General features: G+C 46.6%; 2 protein-coding genes across 16 annotated transcripts in view; one reads left to right on the forward strand and one right to left on the reverse strand.

The window, feature by feature from the left end:
* The first annotated feature begins 44 nt into the window (after nucleotides 1–44).
* xrcc5 (X-ray repair complementing defective repair in Chinese hamster cells 5) overlaps nucleotides 45–23,892 on the forward strand; it is a 47,328-nt gene continuing 23,480 nt past the window's right edge. Inside the window, exons 1-14 of one of the 4 annotated variants that reach the window (XM_052515729.1) lie at nucleotides 45–156; nucleotides 1,921–2,034; nucleotides 10,778–10,961; nucleotides 11,216–11,264; nucleotides 14,171–14,293; nucleotides 14,501–14,650; nucleotides 16,575–16,689; nucleotides 16,871–17,009; nucleotides 18,386–18,498; nucleotides 20,243–20,305; nucleotides 20,442–20,579; nucleotides 20,677–20,857; nucleotides 21,127–21,257; nucleotides 22,031–22,227. In XM_052515729.1, coding sequence (XP_052371689.1) covers nucleotides 1,957–2,034; nucleotides 10,778–10,961; nucleotides 11,216–11,264; nucleotides 14,171–14,293; nucleotides 14,501–14,650; nucleotides 16,575–16,689; nucleotides 16,871–17,009; nucleotides 18,386–18,498; nucleotides 20,243–20,305; nucleotides 20,442–20,579; nucleotides 20,677–20,857; nucleotides 21,127–21,257; nucleotides 22,031–22,227 — 1,661 coding nt within the window. In that variant the 5' untranslated portion in view covers nucleotides 45–156; nucleotides 1,921–1,956. Of the gene's footprint in view, nucleotides 157–921; nucleotides 1,129–1,920; nucleotides 2,035–10,777; nucleotides 10,962–11,215; nucleotides 11,265–14,170; nucleotides 14,294–14,500; nucleotides 14,651–16,574; nucleotides 16,690–16,870; nucleotides 17,010–18,385; nucleotides 18,499–20,242; nucleotides 20,306–20,441; nucleotides 20,580–20,676; nucleotides 20,858–21,126; nucleotides 21,258–22,030; nucleotides 22,228–23,892 lie in introns of those variants that run through there. The other 3 variants (XM_052515728.1, XM_052515726.1, XM_052515727.1) reach the window with 3 other exon arrangements.
* Nucleotides 2,044–6,477, reverse strand: LOC127928569 (trans-Golgi network integral membrane protein 2-like). 12 transcript variants are annotated; one of them, XM_052515737.1, is made up of 3 exons: nucleotides 4,076–6,477; nucleotides 3,916–3,968; nucleotides 2,044–3,862 (listed from the first exon to the last, which is right to left on the reverse strand). In XM_052515737.1, the coding sequence occupies exon 1, from the start codon at nucleotides 5,522–5,524 to the stop codon at nucleotides 4,928–4,930; it is 597 nt and encodes a 198-aa protein (XP_052371697.1). In that variant the 5' UTR covers nucleotides 5,525–6,477; the 3' UTR covers nucleotides 2,044–3,862; nucleotides 3,916–3,968; nucleotides 4,076–4,927. The 12 variants fall into 12 exon arrangements, with proteins under 12 accessions (XP_052371697.1, XP_052371701.1, XP_052371695.1 ...); XM_052515741.1 differs by having other exon boundaries at nucleotides 2,044–3,809; nucleotides 4,023–6,477; XM_052515735.1 differs by having other exon boundaries at nucleotides 4,023–6,477.

The following is a 23,892-nucleotide window of genomic DNA, read 5'->3' on the forward strand; positions in this document are numbered from 1 at the left end:
AGTCATTTAGCAGACGCTCTTGTCCAGAGCGACTTACAAATTGGAATAGAAATTATTGCGTCGAAATGATCGACGCATGAAGTGGACAGTTTAGATTTTCAGAGCAGGGCACCGGTTCGCTCCCGTCCCGATGCACATTTATAATCAATATCTTAGGTAAGAAATTCCAGGAGTAGTTAATGCACGTGACTTCACCCGTAAGGAGAATGGGGAAAAGGATCCAAGTTTATCTGTATTATTGATGTTTGATGTGTATTTATCACCCTCTGTAAAGTTGGGATTTATAAGATATGCTGTAAGAGCATTTGTACAAAACCTGATCTAATGCAAATCATTTTAATAATTTGACCATGTGCCAAGTCTTTGCAGACGGTAGGAATGTGTTATTTTAGAGTCCGTGAATGTAAAATGTTTCAACTGTGGTCGGGATCATATTCCTGAATTCCCAGAGTGCCCTGTTAGAGTGAAAGAGGTTGCATGTCAAGGATCAGGGCTGTACAGCACATCTCCTATGTGGAGGTGGTGAAGAGTGTTGGAATTTTATAAACGCTGACAGATAATGTTATGTTGGGATCTATTTGTGTCTGTAAAGTAAATTATGCAAGGAATTGCGGTGGAAATATTGATATAATAACCATCATATCGAAGGAAATTTGGAGTCAGTGGATGATATGGTGTGTGGTCCTCTCACTAGGATTTGGGAAATCTTGCTGTTTATTAGGCTACAGATTAAATGACTCACAATGAACTTCACATGGTGGTGAAAGTACAATGATGAGGGTCTTATTCTGGTGACATGATGATCGATGCTGAACTGCGGTTTGACACATCAAAATATTCTCGCTTTTATCCATAATAATCTCATGTGTATACTAACCTACTCACAGCGCCTACCCGCACTGAATTGGCAAAATGTTGCATAGAGCGCACGAGCCAAAACCAGAGTAGTTTTGTGACAAAACTGCGATGGAAACCCATTGAATTTGAGATTTTTATTCGGTACATGATCATTTAAGCGGAAAAGTACATTTTTGTGTAGGAACCATTCCTACCTTACGTTTGCTTCCCCTCCGGACTCATTAAAAAGCGAGGGAAAGGGAATCAAGATGGCGCGTTCAGCGAAGGCAAGTCTTTCGAGTTTTACTGACTCATATCTTGCAAGCTATTATTTATTTATGTTCAAGAAATGTAGATAATTATTAAATATCTACATGCTAGTCCTTACATTTTAGTAGTGAATTGTTCCATTAGTTTGTTAACTAGTGGACTAGTGAAGGAAGTCATTCACCGTGGAGTTTAGTCCTCGATAAGTTAGCTAGAATCACTAACGTTAAAGTTGTTTGTGATGATATTGGTGATTTACGCTATGGCTACATCTCTCACTATGTCTTCACGTCAATCCAGGGGTGTATTCATTACGTCTTGCGATGGAAACCTTTTTGTCGTTTAACAACCAAACTGAAACGATACGGGGAAGTTCTAAGCTTACTCAATTTGTCAAACTCGGTTTGAAGTAAACCGTTTACACCACAGGAGTGTGATCGATTTGCAACTGCACTGTTGGGTTTAGAGCTTTAAAGGAAGGCGTTTCACTGTACTTGTGCATGTGACATTAAAACTTGAGAGAATTTAAGTCGGTCCTTCCTCATTCCGTTGCTTCTGTTTAAGACAAGTTTTCCAACAGAATCGGTGTAATGAATACAGCCCAGGAAATGTGTTAGTGTCTGTAAACCCGCCCCTTTTGGAGATAAGTGGGTCTTGCCCTTGTGTTCTCCCAAACAAAGACAGCATGTTGCTCTCAAGGAGGGGTCTAACTGCTGCAGGCTACATGCATTACTAACTATGAGTCAGAACACAACATCAGTATGTGTATTGTATTTGAATAATTAAAAGTATGTCCTCTCTGTGTTGCTAAACTAGACAGCGTTGGTTCTGTGTCTGGATGTGGGTTTGTCCATGTCCAACTCTGCCCCGGGACAGGAGCCGCCCTTCCAACAGGCCAAGAAAGTCATCCAGAAGTTTGTTCAGCGCCAGGTACTTTCTCTGATTCTGTGGGTGACTCCAATTGTATTTCCTCGATTCCTCATGTCCTCTCGCCTTGCATCCTTCTCGAAACCAATTGGAGGAGAAGATCAGAGGAGAGGAAACTCAGATCTTTTACTCCAATGTCATTTGAGGAGGAGACAAGGGAGGAAGCAAGCAATCAAGTAAACATTATTGTGATTATTTTTATAAAGAAACTGTGGCTTTGTTACAAAATGTGTACTTGTGTTCTTTCTAGAGCGTGTATGAGAGCCCAAAGTTTTATTTTGAAGTAACTGAAACATAAATATAGGCTATGTTGAATGGGCGTAGATGGTGATGGCTTTCTTACTGCAGCCAAAAGTCGCGCACATTTATGCATGACGTCAGTTAGTCCTGTACTGGAGACGTGTCTATAAGCGTACTTTGGAGGTCTGGAAAACAAATCAAGCATGGGGAGCATACTTTTTCATTCTCTTTGCCGGGGAGGCTTTCCCATAACACCTTGCGACACCGTGAAAGTTCCCCAAACAAGTGAATTGATGGCAAACTAAATATTACAGTTATTTATTCACCAAATGATGTTAATTTATTTTCATATACATTTTGAATTCAAATGTTTAGTCACTGATTTTTATCAGCCGTTAGCTGAGGTAAGTTAGCTCGTCAGATGCGATGATGTCTATCTAGCAGGCAAGCTCTTCCTGGTTCCTGGTCACCAGGACAGATGTATAGAACTTGGGAACCTCCCATCCACCAGGAAAAACACCCTATCCCAGGAGTTTATTTAGCAGTGTGCATCATCACTATGTTAGAAGTAGATCCACACCTTTTTCTTGATCATGCAGAATTGTCAGCTCATTGTAACATGAGAAGCGAATTTTAAAAATGATTTTATTTAATGAGGCAAATGGTTTCTTCCCCAAGGTACTACACTGTGTGCACATTTTTATTCCTGCCCAGCACAAACACCATGTTCAGCGATTCATCATCTATAATTGAGACCACGTGGAGTTGAATGAGGGGTTAGTGAAGCGATAAAACAAAAACCTGTGGCTGTCATTTACATTTACATTTAAGTCATTTAGCAGACGCTCTTATCCAGAGCGACTTACAAATTGGTGCATTCACCTTATGACATCCAGTGGAACAGTCACTTTACAATAGTGCATCTAAATCTTAAAGGGAGGGGGGGGGTGAGAAGGATTACTTATCCTATCCTAGGTATTCCTTAAAGAGGTGGGGTTTCAGGTGTCTCCGGAAGGTGGTGATTGACTCCACTGTCCTGGCGTCGTGAGGGAGTTTGTTCCACCATTGGGGGGCCAGAGCAGCGAACAGTTTTGACTGGGCTGAGCGGGAACTGTACTTCCTCAGTGGTAGGGAGGCGAGCAGGCCAGAGGTGGATGAACGCAGTGCCCTTGTTTGGGTGTAGGGCCTGATCAGAGCCTGGAGGTACTGAGGTGCCGTTCCCCTCACAGCTCCGTAAGGCAAGCACCATGGTCTTGTAGTCATGACTTCATTTGCCCTCAATTACCGAACAATCTGTTCAATGTTCATCTCCTTTATGTCCCTTACCTGGGGATGCTAAAAGGTTGATTCTACTGAGCCATCTCCTTTATGTCCCTTACCTGGGGATGCTAAAAGGTTGATTCTACTGAGCCATCTCCTTTATGTCCCTTACCTGGGGATGCTAAAAGGTTGATTCTACTGAGCCATCTCCTTTATGTCCCTTACCTGGGGATGCTAAAAGGTTGATTCTACTGAGCCATCTCCTTTATGTCCCTTACCTGGGGATGCTAAAAGGTTGATTCTACTGAGCCATCTCCTTTATGTCCCTTACCTGGGGATGCTAAAAGTTTGATTCTACTGAGCCATCTCCTTTATGTCCCTTACCTGGGGATGCTAAAAGGTTGATTCTACTGAGCCATCTCCTTTATGTCCCTTACCTGGGGATGCTAAAAGGTTGATTCTACTGAGCCATCTCCTTTATGTCCCTTTACCTGGGGATGCTAAAAGGTTGATTCTACTGAGCCATTTACTTTATGTCCCTTACCTGGGGATGCTAAAAGGTTGATTCTACTGAGCCATCTCCTTTATGTCCCTTACCTGGGGATGCTAAAAGGTTGATTCTACTGAGCCATCTCCTTTATGTCCCTTACCTGGGGATGCTAAAAGGTTGATTCTACTGAGCCATCTCCTTTATGTCCCTTACCTGGGGATGCTAAAAGGTTGATTCTACTGAGCCATCTCCTTTATGTCCCTTACCTGGGGATGCTAAAAGGTTGATTCTACTGAGCCATCTCCTTTATGTCCCTTACCTGGGGATGCTAAAAGGTTGATTCTACTGAGCCATTTACTTTATGTTTCGTATGGTCTTTTAGTTATTGTTGCATTGTCGAGAAGGAACCTGCAAGTAAGCATTTCATTGGACCATGTGTATCCTTCCTGTACATAACGACTAAGGAAACTACAATGGACTGCGTTCTTAAATAAAAAATGGACCGTTCTCATGGACTGTGTTTTAAGGATTCATGCACAGATACAGGAAACCGATAAATGGGTTAATATTATTAAAAACTGCAAGTGTTGATGTCTCCCCATGGAGGCTGGGGCATCTGGGGGCTGCAGTTCATCTGTCTAATCCCCTGCAGGGAGAGAGACAGTCATAATATTACAATGGTGTATTCATTTAATATATATTCCTGTTTGATATGCATGCATATAATTACATTGAATATGTTCCTCTTTATAATATGCCAGTGTAATCCAATGCATTTAGCTTACATTAGGATGAAGTAACACTGATGTTCACGATAGCTTGGTTTTACATTCCCCTTATCCATTAATACCGTAACTAATGTTGATAGGCGATGTGATGCAATACAACTAGATTAGATGTTCCTCTTTACCGGGCTCCGTCCACGTTAGGGGAGTGTTTCCTTGTGGTGGGCCGGGCTCCGTCCACGTTATGGGAGTGTTTCCTTGTGGTGGGCCGGGCTCCGTCCACGTTAGGGGAGTGTTTCCTTGTGGTGGGCCGGGCTCCGTCCACGTTAGGGGAGTGTTTCCTTGTGGTGGGCCGGGCTCCGTCCACGTTAGGGGAGTGTTTCCTTGTGGTGGGCCGGGCTCCGTCCACGTTAGGGGAGTGTTTCCTTGTGGTGGGCCGGGCTCCGTCCACGTTAGGGGAGTGTTTCCTTGTGGTGGGCCGGGCTCCGTCCACGTTAGGGGAGTGTTTCCTTGTGGTGGGCCGGGCTCCGTCCACGTTAGGGGAGTGTTTCCTTGTGGTGGGCCGGGCTCCGTCCACGTTAGGGGAGTGTTTCCTTGTGGTGGGCCGGGCTCCGTCCACGTTAGGGGAGTGTTTCCTTGTGGTGGGCCGGGCTCCGTCCACGTTAGGGGAGTGTTTCCTTGTGGTGGGCCGGGCTCCGTCCACGTTAGGGGAGTGTTTCCTTGTGGTGGGCCGGGCTCCTGCAGGCTGACTTCGGTTGTGAGTTGAACTCCGACTCATTGGTTAAGCGGGCGGGTGTTAAGGAGCACGGTTTGGCCGGTCATGTTTCGGAGGACGCATGACTCGAGCTTCACCTCTCCCGAGCCCGTTGGGGAGTTGCAGCGATAAGACAAGTTCGGAATTGGGGCGAAGAAAGGGGTAAATTGGATAATAATTTGATATCGTGAAATTGGGGCGAAGAAGGGGGTAAAACCTTACCATATGTCCACAACAATGTAGCAGCAGACTAAGGAGTTTGTGAGAGGACACCACGTAAAATGTTTCTGGTTGTCAACTTAATTCACAGACAGGTACTGAGAATCCATTTTGTTACTTGTCATTCTGGTTAGAACGCAATGAATATATATATATATATATATACACTAATAATTCAATATTTAAACTGATTGTCAGAAGGCAGAGTATTGCGGTATTATAAACACCGTACTCTGACCGGACACCATCTTAATTGTCGTATGGTCAAAATCAAGGTAGGCGTATGCCGATTTAAACGCCTGGTTTTCTGCACAATCTTTTAAATTATTAGGACGTGAACATCTTAATCAGGGTTCCAGTGGTGTATTTGATCTGCACATGTTCTAGCACTGGGTAGCCTCCCTCTTATGCGTGAGTGAAGTGAGTTCAGGGGGGGTGCATATTTATAAATAGTTTTCACTAACTTTGTGTCCGAACTCAGAATCAAATAGTCTTCACAGAAATAACACGTTTTGTTTTTATTGGTGATTTTTCTGTATTTATCAAAGTCCCATCAGGGAGCCTGGTTTAAGATGTGTCAATGTAAACAGGATTATTAGGGAAATCATTATTATTGCAAAGCATGTAAACAAACTATTACATTAACATAACGATGTAACCGTGCTCAATGTACAGTACCTTCGGAAAGTATTCAGACCCCCTAACTTTTTCCACCTTTTGTTAGGTTACAGCCTTATTCCAAAATGTATTAATTTGTTCCCCCCTCAATCTACACACAGTACCCCATAATGACAAAGCAAAAACAGTTTTTTTTTTAGAAAATGTTGCTTATTTATAAAAAAAAATAAAAAAGACATCGCATTTACCATCACGGTCACCTAATAATCCCCAGTTTACAATTTGCTCATTCATCCCCCTCCTCTCCCCTGTAACTATTCCCCAGGTCGTTGCTCTAAATGAGAACGTGTTCTCAGTCAATTTACCAGGTAAAATAACGGATAAATACATAAGTATTCAGACGCTTTACTCAGTACTTTGTTGAAGCACCTTTGGCAGTGATTACAGCCTCCAGTCTTCTTGGGTATGACGCTACAAGCTTGGCACACCTGTATTTGGGGAGTTTCTCCCATTCTTATCTGCAGATCCTCTCAAGCTCTGTCAGGTTGGATGGGGAGCGTCGCTGCTCAGCTACTATCAGGTCACTCCAGAGATGTTTGATTGGGTTCAAGTCCAGGCTCTGGCTGGGCCACTCAAGGACATTCAGAGACTTGTCCAGAAGCCACTCCCGTGTTGTCTTGGCTGTGTGCTTAGGGTCAATGTCCTGTTGGAAGGTGAACCTTCGCCCCATTCTGAGATCCTGAGCCCTCTGGAGCATGTTTTCATCAAGGACCTCTCTGTACTTTGCTCCGTTCATCTTTCCCTCGATCCCGACTAGTCTCCCAGTCCCTGCCACTGAAAAACATCCCCACAGCATGATGCTACCACCACCACCATGATTCACCGTAGGGATGGTGCCAGGTTTCCTCCAGATGTGATGCTTGGCATTCAGGCCGAAGAGTTCAATCTTGGTTTCATCAGCCCAGAGAATTTAGTTTCTCATGGTCTGAGAGTCCTTTAGGTGCCTTCTTGCAAACTCCAAGCAGGCTGTCATGTTCCTTTTACTGAGAAGTGGCTTCTTTCTGGCCACTCTAACATAAAGCACTGATTGGTGGAGTGCTGCAGAGATGGTTTTCCTTCTGGAATGTTCTCCCATTTTCGCAGAGGAACTGGAGCTCTGTCAGAGTGACCATTGGGTTCTTGGTCAGCTCTCTGACCAAGGCCCTTCTCCCCCGATTGCTCAGTTTGGCCGGACGGCCAGCTCTAGGAAGACTCTTGGTGGTTCCAAACTTCTTCCATTTAAGAATGATGGAGGCCACTGTGTTCTTGGGGACCTTCAATACTGCAGACATGTATTGGTACCCTTCCCCAGATCTGTGCCTCAACAAAATCCTGTCTAAATCCTGTCTCCAACAATTCCTTCAACCTCATGCCTTAGTTTTTGCTCTGACATTAACTGTCAACTGTGGGACCGTATGTAGACTGTGACATCATCTATATGAACACAGCTGCCACTTTATTAAAGCTGTTAGATGTAGTTTATCATAGCGCACTGAGCTTTATTACAGGTGACAATTTTAGTACTCAACACTGCATTCTCTACCAGGAAGTTGGTTGGCTCTCTGTCATCACTGCATTCTCTACCAGGAAGTTGGTTGGCTCTCTGTCATCACTGCATTCTCTACCAGGAAGTTGGTTGGCTCTCTGTCATCACTGCATTCTCTACCAGGAAGTTGGTTGGCTCTCTGTCATCACTGCATTCTCTACCAGGAAGTTGGTTGGCTCTCTGTCATCACTGCATTCTCTACCAGGAAGTTGGTGCATAGCTATGTTTTCATTTATAAAGCCCTTCTACAAAACGGCCCATTGTACCTAACATCTTTACTAACTATATACGTACGAGTTACCACCCCTGGTCTCAACACTGCATTCCCCCGCCCCTGGTCTCAACACTGCATTCCCCCGCCCCTGGTCTCAACACTGCATTCCCCCGCCCCTGGTCTCAACACTGCATTCCCCCACCCCTGGTCTCAACACTGCATTCCCCCACCCCTGGTCTCAACACTGCATTCCCCCACCCCTGGTCTCAACACTGCATTCCCCCACCCCTGGTCTCAACACTGCATTCCCCCGCCCCTGGTCTCAACACTGCATTCCCCCGCCCCTGGTCTCAACACTGCATTCCCCCGCCCCTGGTCTCAACACTGCATTCCCCCACCCCTGGTCTCAACACTGCATTCCCCCACCCCTGGTCTCAACACTGCATTCCCCCACCCCTGGTCTCAACACTGCATTCCCCCACCCCTGGTCTCAACACTGCATTCCCCCGCCCCTGGTCTCAACACTGCATTCCCCCGCCCCTGGTCTCAACACTGCATTCCCCCGCCCCTGGTCTCAACACTGCCCCCGCCCCTGGTCTCAACACTGCATTCCCCCGCCCCTGGTCTCAACACTGCATTCCCCCGCCCCTGGTCTCAACACTGCATTCCCCCGCCCCTGGTCTCAACACTGCATTCCCCCGCCCCTGGTCTCAACACTGCATTCCCCCGCCCCTGGTCTCAACACTGCATTCCCCCGCCCCTGGTCTCAACACTGCATTCCCCCGCCCCTGGTCTCAACACTGCATTCCCCCGCCCCTGGTCTCAACACTGCATTCCCCCGCCCCTGGTCTCAACACTGCATTCCCCCGCCCCTGGTCTCAACACTGCATTCCCCCGCCCCTGGTCTCAACACTGCATTCCCCCGCCCCTGGTCTCAACACTGCATTCCCCCGCCCCTGGTCTCAACACTGCATTCCCCCGCCCCTGGTCTCAACACTGCATTCCCCGCCCCTGGTCTCAACACTGCATTCCCCGCCCCTGGTCTCAACACTGCATTCCCCCGCCCTTGGTCTCAACACTGCATTCCCCCGCCCCTGGTCTCAACACTGCATTCCCCCACCCCTGGTCTCAACACTGCATTCCCCCACCCCTGGTCTCAGCACTGCATTCCCCACCCCTGGTCTCAGCACTGCATTCCCCCCTGGTCTCAACACTGCATTCCCCCACCCCTGGTCTCAACACTGCATTCCCCCGCCCCTGGTCTCAGGGATGGATAACTCTATGAATCCCTTTGGTCTCTACTGAGTTAGGTAAATCAGGTAAATCAGCTTTGAGTTTTCTTTCACCCTAATTTGTGGACTGATCTTCAAAAATGTTTTTAAATGTGTTTGTTCTGGGTAATTAAGGAAGCTGATGGAGGACCTTATTACTGATAAATGTCTTGTTTTTTTACTTTCTACTTGCATTTTGGATTTATATTTTGATGTGTGTATTTTCTGTCATTTATGGAATTCGGGGATCATCTGTAAAATACCTTTGTTCACTGAATTGCTAGCACTAGTTGCTCACACTGCTCATTGGCTACAATGTAAACAGACGTAGCTAGCAAGCATAAATGCACGTAAGTTTAAAATGTAGCTGATTATAAGCGCTCTGTGTTCTCCTATACTAGACAGTATCTCTCTTAGGTGTTCGTGGAAGATCACCACCCTTGACAGAACAGGACAAGTGCACATTTTGGAACACAGCCAGAGGTCCTGGATCGTGACACTCTCCTTTCTAGCCATTAGAATAGGGCTTTTCAAACGCTTTTCAAACGTTTTGGGGTGGGACCCCTTTTGTGATAGAAAATACATCAGGGACCCTCTCAATTCGAACACAACTTGAGTGAGATAAAATACAAGTACGTTTACTATGACTTTGGTTGTGCATGGCCGGACAAACCAAGTCTCGAGCCCTGGGAAGGAACATTTTAAAAGGATCTTGGCATTGGAGAGAAAATGTTGCAGTTTTCAGGCTAATATCCTTCAAATCTACACATTTTGCCATGAGGCAAAGAATTACAAAAATAAAAAAATTGTTCCCCAGGGTTAAGAACATACATTGTAGATTAATAATACTATAATACACCCTAAAGTTATTCCATGGATCCCTTGGCCAAAAAATAAGCACTGGATCCTCTGCCGTACCTCGGCAGGCCCCACTTAGAGAACCCTCTGCCCTACCTCGGCAGGCCCCACTTAGAGAACCCTCTGCCCTACCTCGGCAGGCCCCACTTAGAGAACCCTCTGTCGTACCTCAGCAGGCCCCACTTAGAGAACCCTCTGCGGTACCTCAGCAGGCCCCACTTAGAGAACCCTCTGCCCTACCTCGGCAGGCCCCACTTAGAGAACCCTCTGCCGTACCTCAGCAGGTCCCACTTAGAGAACCCTCTGCGGTACCTCAGCAGGCCCCACTTAAAGAACCCTCTGCCGTACCTCGGCAGGCCCCACTTAGAGAACCCTCTGTCGTACCTCGGCAGGCCCCACTTAGAGAACCCTCTGTCGTACCTCGGCAGGCCCCACTTAGAGAACCCTGGGCCCTGGTCAGGTAGTGCGATATGTAAGGAATGTGCTGTCATTTGGGACTGTCTTTCCTGTAGGTGTTTGCTGAGAACAAAGATGAGCTGGGTCTGGTGCTGTTTGGGTCAGACAACACTAAGAACAACCTAGCTAAAGACGACCAGTACCAGAACATCTCAGTACACCGCCAACTCATGATCCCAAACTTTGAGCTGCTGGAAGAGATCCAGAATGATGTGCACCCTGGGAGTCAACAGGCTGACTGTATCCTTCCTTTGACTGACCACAGCTCACTCCTTCAGTATTTTATATATATATATATATATATATATATATATATATATATATATATATATATATAATTTCAGTTATTTTATGCTAGTCATTTAATAGGCAACGTGCAAAATAAATGTTTCTGCTGTTAGGTCGTGGTCAGAACCGTTAGGTCTGTATTTGACTTGGATTAACTGTGTTGCTGTTAACGGACTGACTTGTTTCCTTAACCACTGTTGGCTCAGGGCTGGATGCTCTAGTTGTATGCATGGACCTGCTTCAGAACGAAACTCTGTAAGTAATCTGTTTAACATTGCTAGATCATTCTGTGTGAAAGTGAAACAAAATATCTCTACTTTGATAATAGAACACCAAATTGGCTTACTCAAGCAAATCTTCTGTAGCTCAGTTGGTCGAACATGGCTCTTGCAATGCGGGGAGAGTGGGTTCAATTCCCGCTCCCACTATCCCCCAAAAAAGTTATACATGCATCACTGTAAGTGGCTTTGGATAAGAACATCTAATCAATATATTATGGTAAGACTGGATAAGAACATCTAATCAATCTATTATGGTGAGACTGGATAAGAACATCTAATCAATATATTATGGTGAGACTGGATAAGAACATCTAATCAATATATTATGGTAAGACTGGATTGGAACATCTAATCAATATATTATGGTAAGTCTGGATAAGAACATCTAATCAGTATATTATGGTAAGACTGGATAAGAACATCTAATCAATATATTATGGTAAGACTGGATAAGAACATCTAATCAATATATTATGGTGAGACTGGATAAGAACATCTAATCAATATATTATGGTGAGACTGGATAAGAACATCTAATCAATATATTATGGTAAGACTGGATAAGAACATCTAATCAATATATTATGGTGAGACTGGATAAGAACATCTAATCAATATATTATGGTAAGACTGGATAAGAACATCTAATCAATATATTATGGTGAGACTGGATAAAAACATCTAATCAATATATTATGGTAAGACTGGATAAGAACATCTAATCAATATATTATGGTAAGACTGGATAAGAACATCTAATCAATATATTATGGTGAGACTGGATACATCTAATCAATATATTATGGTGAGACTTTACCTGACACCCAGCGTCATAATCATGTCACAACAGCTGACATAACTTGTCGTAACTTATATGGTCATAACACTGTCATGACACATACACTACCAGCCAAAAGTTAGGACACACCTACTCATTCACGGGCTCTTCTTTATTTCTACTGTTTTCTACATTGTAGAATAATAATGATCACATCAACACTATGAAGTAACGCATATGGAAGTGTTAAACAGTTAAACAAATCAAAATATATTCCAGGTAGTCACCTGGAATGCATTTCAATTAACAGGTGTATCTTGTTAAAAATGAATTTGTGGAATTTCTTTCCTCCTTAATGCGTTTGAGCCAATCACTTGTGTTGTGACACGGTAGGATTGTTATATAGAAGATAACCCTATTTAGTAAAAGACCAAGTCCATATTATGGCAAGAACAGCTCAAATAAGCAAAGAGAAAACGACAGTCCATTACTTTAAGACATGAAGGTCAGTCAATACAAAAGTCCATTACTTTAAGACATGAAGGTCAGTCAATACAACAGTCCATCATTACTTTAAGACATGAAGGTCAGTCAATACAAAAGTCCATTACTTTAAGACATGAAGGTCAGTCAATACAACAGTCCATTACTTTAAGACATGAAGGTCAGTCCATCATTACTTTAAGACATGAAGGTCAGTCAAACCATAACGTTTCAAGAACTTTGAACGTTTCTTCAAGTGCTTTTAGCAAAAACCATCGGGCGCTATGATGAAACTGGCTCTCACAAGGACCTCCACAGGAAAGGAAGACCCAGAGTTACCTCTGCTGCAGAGGATAAGTTCATTAGAGTTACCTCTGCTGCAGAGGATAAGTTCATTAGAGTTACCTCTGCTGCAGAGGATAAGTTCATTAGAGTTACCTCTGCTGCAGAGGATAAGTTCATTAGAGTTACCTCTGCTGCAGAGGATAAGTTCATTAGAGTTACCTCTGCTGCAGAGGATAAGTTCATTAGAGTTACCTCTGCTGCAGAGGATAAGTTCATTAGAGTTACCTCTGCTGCAGAGGATAAGTTCATTAGAGTTACCTCTGCTGCAGAGGATAAGTTCATTAGAGTTACCTCTGCTGCAGAGGATAAGTTCATTAGAGTTACCTCTGCTGCAGAGGATAAGTTCATTAGAGTTACCTCTGATGCAGAGGATAAGTTCATTAGAGTTACCTCTGCTGCAGAGGATAAGTTCATTAGAGTTACCTCTGCTGCAGAGGATAAGTTCATTAGAGTTACCTCTGCTGCAGAGGATAAGTTCATTAGAGTTACCTCTGCTGCAGAGGATAAGTTCATTAGAGTTACCTCTGCTGCAGAGGATAAGTTCATTAGAGTTACCTCTGATGCAGAGGATAAGTTCATTAGAGTTACCTCTGCTGCAGAGGATAAGTTCATTAGAGTTACCTCTGCTGCAGAGGATAAGTTCATTAGAGTTACCAGCCTCAGAGTTACAGCCCAAATAAATGCTTCACAGAGTTCCAGTAACAGACACATCTCAACATCAACTGTTCAGAGGAGACTGTGTGAATCAGGCCTTCATGGTCAAATTGCTGCAAAGAAACCACTACTAAAGGACACCAATAAGAAGACAAGACTTGCTTGGGCCAAAGAAACACGAGCAATGGACATTAGACCGGTGGAAATGTGTCCTTTGGTCTGACGTGACATATATTGCATTGTTTTATGGCCCAACAGGTGTAAATAAGTCCTGTGGTCCTTCTGTAGCTCAGTTGGTAGAGCATGGCGCTTGTAACGCCAGGGTAGTGGGTTCGATTCCCGGGACCACCCATACGTAGAATGTATGCACACATGACTGTAAGTCGCTTTGGATAAAAGCGTCCGCTAAATGGCATATATATTATATTATTAAATATATGGGTCGTGAGTGTTGTGACCTCATGGCAATAGGGTGGTATCAGCTGTTATGACAGGTTATGTGTTACCAGAATGCTTGTAGATGACAACAAGGACCCCATTGGAGGAGCTACTGTGTTCTGATTTGGTTCATGGGTGATCATGTTTCCTATGTAACTCTGTTCTGTTTGACTGTTCTTCAGGGGGAAGAAATATGAGCGTCTGAACATCGTCATGCTCACAGACCTGAACACACCGAGCAGTCCTGACCAGCTGGACATTATCATAGGCAACCTGAAGAGAGCCGGCATCACTCTGCAGTTCTTGTGTGTCTATGTATTATTCTACTGTAGAGATCTCGAATGGCTTGTCCTATATCATGGAAGCATTGAGTGCATCTACAATGACTCAATGCTTCATCTGAAATGGCATCATATTTCCTGTATAATGCAGTACTTTTGGCCAGGCTCTGGTGATTTGGGGGACAGCCACGGAATGACTCCAAACTGACCCCTTAACCTCTGTTCCTCCAGCCTACCCTTCCCTGTAGATGGAGGGGGTTCCAACCCCCCTCACGGGGGTAAAGCTCTGTCCAGAGAGCAGCAGCAGGGGCTGGAGATGACCAAGCAGGTCATGATGTCTCTGGATGAAGAGGACGGTCTGGAGGAAGTCTACACCTTCAGGTAGGAAGTCACTGGGGTCTGCAATCCAGATGTTACCCTATTCCTTATATTGTGCTGTACTTCTGACCAGGGCCTGGAGGGGGGTCTAGGGGGGCCTGGAGGGTGGTCTAGGGGGACCTGCAGGGTGGTCTAGGGGGGCCTGGAGGGTGGTCTAGGGGGCCTGGAGGGGGGCCTGGAGGGTGGCCTAGGGTGGCCTGGAGGGTGGTCTAGGGGGGCCTGGAGGGTGGTCTAGGGGGGCCTGGAGGGTGGTCTAGGGGGGCCTGGAGGAGGGCCTGGAGGGTGGTCTAGGGGGCCTGGAGGGTGGTCTAGGGGGCCTGGAGGGTGGTCTAGGGGGGCCTGGAGGGTGGTCTAGGGGGGCCTGGAGGGTGGTCTAGGTGGGCCTGGAGGGGGCCTGGAGGGTGGTCTAGGGGGGCCTGGAGGGTGGTCTAGGGGGACCTGGAGGGTGGTCTAGGGGGCCTGGAGGGTGGTCTAGGGGGCCTGGAGGGTGGTCTAGGGGGTTCTAGGGTGGCCTATAGGAGAGAGGGGGCCTATAGGGTGGTGGAGGGGACCTATAGGGAGGGAGGGGACCTATAGGGTAGTAGAGGGGACCTATAGGGTGGTGGGGGAGGCTATAGGGTGGTGGAGGGGGGCCTATAGGGTGGTGGAGGGGGCCTATAGGGTGGTGGAGGTGGGGGCCTATAGGGTGGTGGAGGGGGCTATAGGGTGGGGGGCTATAGGGTGGTGGAGGGGGGCATTAGGGTGGTGGAGGGGGCTATAGGGTGGTGGAGGGGACCTATAGGGAGAGGGGGGCTATAGGGTAGTAGAGGGACCTATAGGGGAGGGGGTTGGCTATAGGGTGGTGGAGGGGGGCCTATAGTGCGGTAGAGGGGACCTGGAGGGGTGGGGGGCTATGGGGTGGAGGGGGCTATAGGGTGGTGGAGGGGACATATGGGGTGGTGGAGGGGGACCTATAGGGTAGTAGAGGGGCCCTATTTGGAGGGGTGGGGCCTATAGGGTGGTGGGGGGCTATAGGGTGGTGGAGGGGACCTATGGGGTGGTGGAGGGGGCTATAGGTTGGTGGAGGGGACCTATAGGGTGGTGGGGGGCCTATAGTGCGGTAGAGGGGACCTGGAGGGGTGGGGGGCTATAGAGTACTAGAGAGGACCTATGGGGTGGTGGAGGGGGCTATAGGGTGGTGGAGGGGACCTATGGGGTGGTGGAGGGGGCCTATAGGGTGGTGGAGGGGACCTATAGGGTGGTGGAGGGGGGGACCTATAGGGTAGTAGTGGGGCCCTATTTGGAGGGGGGTCTATAGGGTGGTGGGGGGCCTATAGTGCGGTAGAGGGGACCTGGAGGGGTGGGGGCTATAGGGTACTAGAGAGGACCTATGGGGTGGTGGAGGGGGATATAGGGTGGTGGAGGGGGGCCTATAGGGTGGTGGAGGGGGGCCTATAGTGCGGTAGAGGGGACCTGGAGGGGTGGGGGGCTATAGGGTACTAGAGAGGACCTATGGGGTGGTGGAGGGGGCTATAGGGTGGTGGAGGGGGGCTATAGGGTGGTGGAGGGGGGCTATAGGGTGGTGGAGGGGGCTATAGGGTGGTGGAGGGGGCCTATAGTGCGGTAGAGGGGACCTGGAGGGGTGGGGGGCTATAGGGTACTAGAGAGGACCTATGGGGTGGTGGAGGGGGCTATAGGGTGGTGGAGGGGGGCTATAGGGTGGTGGAGGGGGGCTATAGGGTGGTAGATGGGGGGGCTATAGGGTTGTAGGGGGCCTATAGGGTTGTAGAGGGGGCCTATAGAGTGGTAGGGGGGGACTGGAGGGTGGTAGAGGGGCGCTATAGGGAGTCATTTGGGACAAAGCTCTGAGTTTGAGGCTATATTCTAATGCCACACATAGACTGAGGTTGTCCTGCTCTGACAGTCTTCTCTCCTCTCTGTCTTGCAGTGATGCTATAGAGAAGTTGTCTGTGTTTAAACATGTTGAGAAGAGACCCATGGCCTGGCCCTGTACTCTGACCATCGGCAGCTCTCTGACCATCAAGATCGTTGGCTACAAAGCAGTAAGTAGAGTATCACTGTCTCTTGAATAGCACCCTATTCAGTGCACTACTGTTGACCAGGGAGGGTCCGAACGTGTCGACCGGGGGGCGGGGAGGGTCTGATCTTATTACTCTGACAGACTGTCCCCGAAGCAGGAACTGAAAGATGTGAATTAGTGTAGTGACTGTCTGACCCTTGCAGGTATGTGAGGAGAGACCCAGGAAGTCATGGTCGGTGGTAGATGCTCAGACACACCAGAAAGACGACATAAAAAGAGATGTAGTTTACTGTCTGAACGATGACGAAGAGACCGAGGTTCAGAAGGACGACACCATACAAGGTGAGAGAAATCAGAAAGTAAAGCTGTGTGTGATACGAGTGTTGTCTCAAACTGCTAGGTTCCTGCCATCCATTCAGTAGTAGTTTTTACAAGGGTCAAGAAACCTTTGACTGGTAGAACAAGTTCATGGACAGTTCCACGGTGAGATGGAGACTGGATGAGAGCATCTTCCTCTCCTCTCTAAAGGGAGAACTCCACTCTTCCTCTGTTCTTCCTCTCCTCTCTAAAGGCAGAACTTCACTCTTCCTCTGTTCTTCCTCTCCTCTCTAAAGGGAGAACTTCACTCTTCCTCTGTTCTTCCTCTCCTCTCTAAAGGGAGAACTTCACTCTTCCTCTGTTCTTCCTCTCCTCTCTAAAGGGAGAACTTCACTCTTCCTCTGTTCTTCCTCTCCTCTCTAAGGGGAGAACTTCACTCTTCCTCTGTTCTTCCTCTCCTCTCTAAAGGGAGAACTTCACTCTTCCTCTGTTCTTCCTCTCCTCTCTAAAGGGAGAACTTCACTCTTCCTCTGTTCTTCCTCTCCTCTCTAAAGGGAGAACTCCACTCTTCCTCTGTTCTTCCTCTCCTCTCTAAAGGGAGAACTCCACTCTTCCTCGGTTCTTCCTCTCCTCTCTAAAGGGAGAACTTCACTCTTCCTCTGTTCTTCCTCTCCTCTCTAAAGGGAGAACTTCACTCTTCCTCTTTCCTCTCTAAAGGGAGAACTCCACTCTTCCTCTTTCCTCTCTAAAGGGAGAACTCCACTCTTCCTCTTTCCTCTCTAAAGGGAGAACTTCACTCTTCCTCTTTCCTCTCTAAAGGGAGAACTCCACTCTTCCTCTTTCCTCTCTAAAGGGAGAACTCCACTCTTCCTCTGTTCTTCCTCTCCTCTCTAAGGGGAGAACTTCACTCTTCCTCTGTTCTTCCTCTCCTCTCTAAAGGAAGAACTCCACTCTTCCTCTGTTCTTCCTCTCTAAAGGGAGAACTTCACTCTTCCTCTGTTCTTCCTCTCCTCTCTAAAGGGAGAACTTCACTCTTCCTCTTTCCTCTCTAAAGGGAGAACTCCACTCTTCCTCTTTCCTCTCTAAAGGGAGAACTCCACTCTTCCTCTTTCCTCTCTAAAGGGAGAACTTCACTCTTCCTCTTTCCTCTCTAAAGGGAGAACTCCACTCTTCCTCTTTCCTCTCTAAAGGGAGAACTCCACTCTTCCTCTGTTCTTCCTCTCCTCTCTAAGGGGAGAACTTCACTCTTCCTCTGTTCTTCCTCTCCTCTCTAAAGGGAGAACTCCACTCTTCCTCTGTTCTTCCTCTCTAAAGGGAGAACTTCACTCTTCCTCTGTTCTTCCTCTCCTCTCTAAAGGGAGAACTTCACTCTTCCTCTGTTCTTCCTCTCCTCTCTAAAGGGTATCGTTATGGCAGTGACATCGTCCCCTTCTCCAAAGTTGACCAGGACCAGATGAAGTACAAGACAGATGGGAAGAGTTTTGCTGTGCTGGGCTTCACCAAACAGAGCATGGTAATACAGCTGCTGTTTCCTGTCTAACAGACTCACAAAGCATAAAGCATAAAGATTACATCCCAAACGTCACCCTATACCCTATGTAGTGCACTACTTTGGACCAGTGCACTATAGGGAATAGGGTGCCATTTGGGATGTACACATAGTCTTATCAAGTGGAGCGAGGGAATTGCTCTCAATGCAATTAAATCAAATCAAATCAAATGTATTTATATAGCCCTTCGTACATCAGCTAATATCTCAAAGTGCTGTACAGAAACCCAGCCTAAAACCCCAAACAGCAAACAATGCAGGTGTAAAAGCACCAAACGGGTCTCAATAGGTTTAACCTTTACCCTCTAACCTGTATTGTTCTGCTACAGACCAACAGTCCCTCTAACCTGTATTGTTCTGCTACAGACCAACATTATCTCTAACCTGTATTGTTCTGCTACAGACCAACATTATCTCTAACCTCTAACCTGTATTGTTCTGCTACAGACCAACAGTCCCTCTAACCTGTATTGTTCTGCTACAGACCAACAGTCCCTCTAACCTGTATTGTTCTGCTACAGACCAACAGTCCCTCTAACCTGTATTGTTCTGCTACAGACCAACAGTCCCTCTAACCTGTATTGTTCTGCTACAGACCAACAGTCCCTCTAACCTGTATTGTTCTGCTACAGACCAACATTATCTCTAACCTGTATTGTTCTGCTACAGATCAACATTATCTCTAACCTCTAACCTGTATTGTTCTGCTACAGACCAACATTATCTCTAACCTCTAACCTGTATTGTTCTGCTACAGACCAACATTATCTCTAACCTCTAACCTGTATTGTTCTGCTACAGACCAACAGTCCCTCTAACCTGTATTGTTCTGCTACAGACCAGCAGTCCCTCTAACCTGTATTGTTCTGCTACAGACCAACATTATCTCTAACCTCTAACCTGTATTGTTCTGCTACAGACCAACATTATCTCTAACCTGTATTGTTCTGCTACAGACCAACAGTCCCTCTAACCTGTATTGTTCTGCTACAGACCAACAGTCCCTCTAACCTGTATTGTTCTGCTACAGACCAACAGTCCCTCTAACCTGTATTGTTCTGCTACAGACCAACATTATCTCTAACCTCTAACCTGTATTGTTCTGCTACAGACCAACATTATCTCTAACCTCTAACCTGTATTGTTCTGCTACAGACCAACATTATCTCTAACCTCTAACCTGTATTGTTCTGCTACAGACCAACATTATCTCTAACCTGTATTGTTCTGCTACAGACCAACATTATCTCTAACCTCTAACCTGTATTGTTCTGCTACAGACCAACATTATCTCTAACCTGTATTGTTCTGCTACAGACCAACAGTCCCTCTAACCTGTATTGTTCTGCTACAGACCAACATTATCTCTAACCTGTATTGTTCTGCTACAGACCAACATTATCTCTAACCTCTAACCTGTATTGTTCTGCTACAGACCAACATTATCTCTAACCTGTATTGTTCTGCTACAGACCAACATTATCTCTAACCTGTATTGTTCTGCTACAGACCAACATTATCTCTAACCTCTAACCTGTATTGTTCTGCTACAGACCAACATTATCTCTAACCTGTATTGTTCTGCTACAGACCAACAGTCCCTCTAACCTGTATTGTTCTGCTACAGACCAACATTATCTCTAACCTGTATTGTTCTGCTACAGACCAACATTATCTCTAACCTCTAACCTGTATTGTTCTGCTACAGATCAACAGACACCAGTTCGTGGGGACTCAGGTCCTCAAGGTGTTCGCCCCTAAAGATGATGAGGTGAGAATAGTGACCGGATGTTATTGAATCAAGAGAGGGACTTGTCTTCATACTCATTTTCTCGGTCTGCCTGTGTCTGTGTGTCTGTCTGCCTGCTTGTCTGTCTGTGTCTGTTTGCCTGTCTGTCTGAGCTCAGCATGCAGGTGTAGCTCTCTCCGGTCTGATCCGTGCTCTGGATGACCTCAAGATGGTGGCGGTGGTGAGGTATGTTTACGCCCGCAATGGAAACCCACAAGTAGGAGCAGCCTTCCCCTGTATTAAGGAGAAGTATGAGGTGAGTTAGTCAAATACGTCATACCCTATTCCCTTTATGGTGCACTGTTTTGGACCAGACGCCATTGGGCTAACTCTAGAACCTTCTGTGTTCTTAGTGTCTGGTGTATGTTCAGCTTCCGTTCATGGAAGATCTGAGGCAGTACAGCTTCCTTTCTCTGGAGAACAACAAGAAGTACACTCCCTCAGGTAGGCTAGTGGACCACTCCTGCCCTAGGATGTACACTCCCTCAGGTAGGCTAGTGGACCACTCCTGCCCTAGGATGTACACTCCCTCAGGTAGGCTAGTGGACCACTCCTGCCCTAGGATGTACACTCCATCAGGTAGGCTAGTGGACCACTCCTGCCCTAGGATGTACACTCCCTCAGGTAGGCTAGTGGACCACTCCTGCCCTAGGATGTACACTCCCTCAGGTAGGCTAGTGGACCACTCAGGTAGTTGATCAACCAATGAGCACTATCCTCAGTATATTGTCTGGCTGCTTTTATTTTCCTTGAATGTTTTTTATCCATGTGATGGTTGTGTGTTTCCTGTTTCCTGTTCCCAGAGGACCAGCTGTCGGCGGTGGACTCTCTGATTGACTCCATGATGTTGGTGGAGGAGGATGAAGATGGAGAGAAAAAAGACCTCTTCAAAGTCAACCACATCCCCAACCCTCAGTACCAGAGACTGTTCCAGGTAGTTACCACATCCCCAACCCTCAGTACCAGAGACTGTTCCAGGTAGTTACCACATCCCCAACCCTCAGTACCAGAGGCTGTTCCAGGTAGTTACTACATCCTCAGTACCAGAGACTGTTCCAGGTAGTTACTACATCCTCAGTACCAGAGACTGTTCCAGGTAGTTACCACATCCTCAGTACCAGAGACTGTTCTAGGTAGTTACTACATCCTCAGTACCAGAGACTGTTCCAGGTAGTTACCACATCCTCAGTACCAGAGACTGTTCTAGGTAGTTACTACATCCTCAGTACCAGAGACTGTTCCAGGTAGTTACCACATCCTCAGTACCAGAGACTGTTCTAGGTAGTTACTACATCCTCAGTACCAGAGACTGTTCCAGGTAGTTACCACATCCTCAGTACCAGAGACTGTTCTAGGTAGTTACTACATCCTCAGTACCAGAGACTGTTCCAGGTAGTTACCACATCCCCAACCCTCAGTACCAGAGACTGTTCTAGGTAGTTACTACATCCTCAGTACCAGAGACTGTTCTAGGTAGTTACTACATCCTCAGTACCAGAGACTGTTCCAGGTAGTTACTACATCCTCAGTACCAGAGACTGTTCCAGGTAGTTACCACATCCTCAGTACCAGAGACTGTTCTAGGTAGGGCTCCTTCTCTATTATCAGGTTATTTCTCCATATAACGCTTTCTCAATCTGCTATTACTTTTCTACATCTTCATTTTCCCTCATATCCCCCCCACAAAACACACTTCTCCCACTACAGTGCCTGCACCATCGGGCGGTGAACCCCAGTGCCCCCCTCCCCCCCATGGACCCCTGGCTGACTACAGCTCTCCAGCGCCCCTTGGCGGTGGCCACCCGCTGTCAAGCCCCCCTGGAGACACTGAAGAAGAAGTTCCCTCTGAAGGAGGTGGTCAAGAAGAAGGAACTGAAGACCAGCAAGGAGCTGTTTGGGAATGGGTAGGTCTACATTCTACTTTGGGAACGGGTAGGTCTACATTCTACTTTGGGAACGGGTAGGTCTACATTCTACTTTGGGAACGGGTAGGTCTACATTCTACTTTGGGAATGGGTAGGTCTACATCACTAGCTGTTTGGGAATGGGTAGGTCTACATCACTAGCTGTTTGGTAATGGGTAGGTCTACATCACTAGCTGTTTAATGTGTAGGTCTACATCACTAGCTGTTTGGTAATGGGTAGGTCTACATCACTAGCTGTTTGGTAATGGGTAGGTCTACATCACTAGCTGTTTGGGAATGGGTAGGTCTACATCACTAGCTGTTTGGTAATGGGTAGGTCTACATCACTAGCTGTTTGGGAATGGGTAGGTCTACATCACTAGCTGTTTGGGAATGGGTAGGTCTACATTCTAGCTGTTTGGGAACGGGTAGGTCTACATCACTAGCTGTTTGGGAATGGGTAGGTCTACATTCTAGCTGTTTGGGAATGGGTAGGTCTACATCACTAGCAGAGCTGTTTGGGAATGGGTAGGTCTACATCACTAGCAGAGCTGTTTGGGAACGGGTAGGTCTACATTCTAGCTGTTTGGGAATGGGTAGGTCTACATCACTAGCTGAGCTGTTTGGGAACGGGTAGGTCTACATCACTAGCTGTTTGGGAATGGGTAGGTCTACATCACTAGCTGTTTGGGAATGGGTAGGTCTACATCACTAGCTGTTTGGGAATGGGTAGGTCTACATTCTACTTTGGGAATGGGTAGGTCTACATCACTAGCTGTTTGGGAACGGGTAGGTCTACATTCTACTTTGGGAATGGGTAGGTCTACATCACTAGCTGTTTGGGAATGGGTAGGTCTACATCACTAGCTGTTTGGGAATGGGTAGGTCTACATCACTAGCTGTTTGGGAATGGGTAGGTCTACATTCTACTTTGGGAACGGGTAGGTCTACATCACTAGCTGTTTGGGAATGGGTAGGTCTACATCACTAGCTGTTTGGGAATGGGTAGGTCTACATCACTAGCTGTTTGGGAATGGGTAGGTCTACATCACTAGCTGTTTGAGAATGGGTAGGTCTACATTCTAGTTTGGGAACAGGCAGGTCTACATTCTAGTTTGGGAACGGGCAGGTCTACATTCTAGTTTGGGAACGGGTAGGTCTACATTCTAGCTGTTTGGGAATGGGTAGGTCTACATTCTAGCTGTTTGGAAACGGGCAGGTCTACATTCTAGCTGTTTGGGAACGGGCAGGTCTACATTCTAGTTTGGGAACGGGTAGGTCTACATCACTAGCTGTTTGGGAATGGGTAGGTCTGCATCACTAGCTGTTTGGGAATGGGTAGGTCTACATTCTAGCTGTTTGGGAACGGGTAGGTCTACATCACTAGCTGTTTGGGAATGGGTAGGTCTACATCACTAGCTGTTTGTTAATGTGTAGGTCTACATCACTAGCTGTTTAATGTGTAGGTCTACATCACTAGCTGTTTGGGAATGGGTAGGTCTACATTCTAGCTGTTTGGGAATAGGTAGGTCTACATCACTAGCTGTTTGGGAATGGGTAGGTCTACATCACTAGCTGTTTGCGAATGGGTAGGTCTACATCACTAGCTGTTTGGGAATGGGTAGGTCTACATCACTAGCTGTTTGTTAATGTGTAGGTCTACAT

Source organism: Oncorhynchus keta, unplaced genomic scaffold (genome assembly GCF_023373465.1).
Source record: "Oncorhynchus keta strain PuntledgeMale-10-30-2019 unplaced genomic scaffold, Oket_V2 Un_scaffold_29898_pilon_pilon, whole genome shotgun sequence".
NCBI classification, from domain to species: Eukaryota; Metazoa; Chordata; class Actinopteri; order Salmoniformes; family Salmonidae; genus Oncorhynchus; species Oncorhynchus keta.

Bases quoted from the DNA above. Each gene is read 5' to 3' on its own strand.
- LOC127928569 (XM_052515743.1), bottom strand. From the start codon at position 5,524: ATGAGTCGGAGTTCAACTCACAACCGAAGTCAGCCTGCAGGAGCCCGG.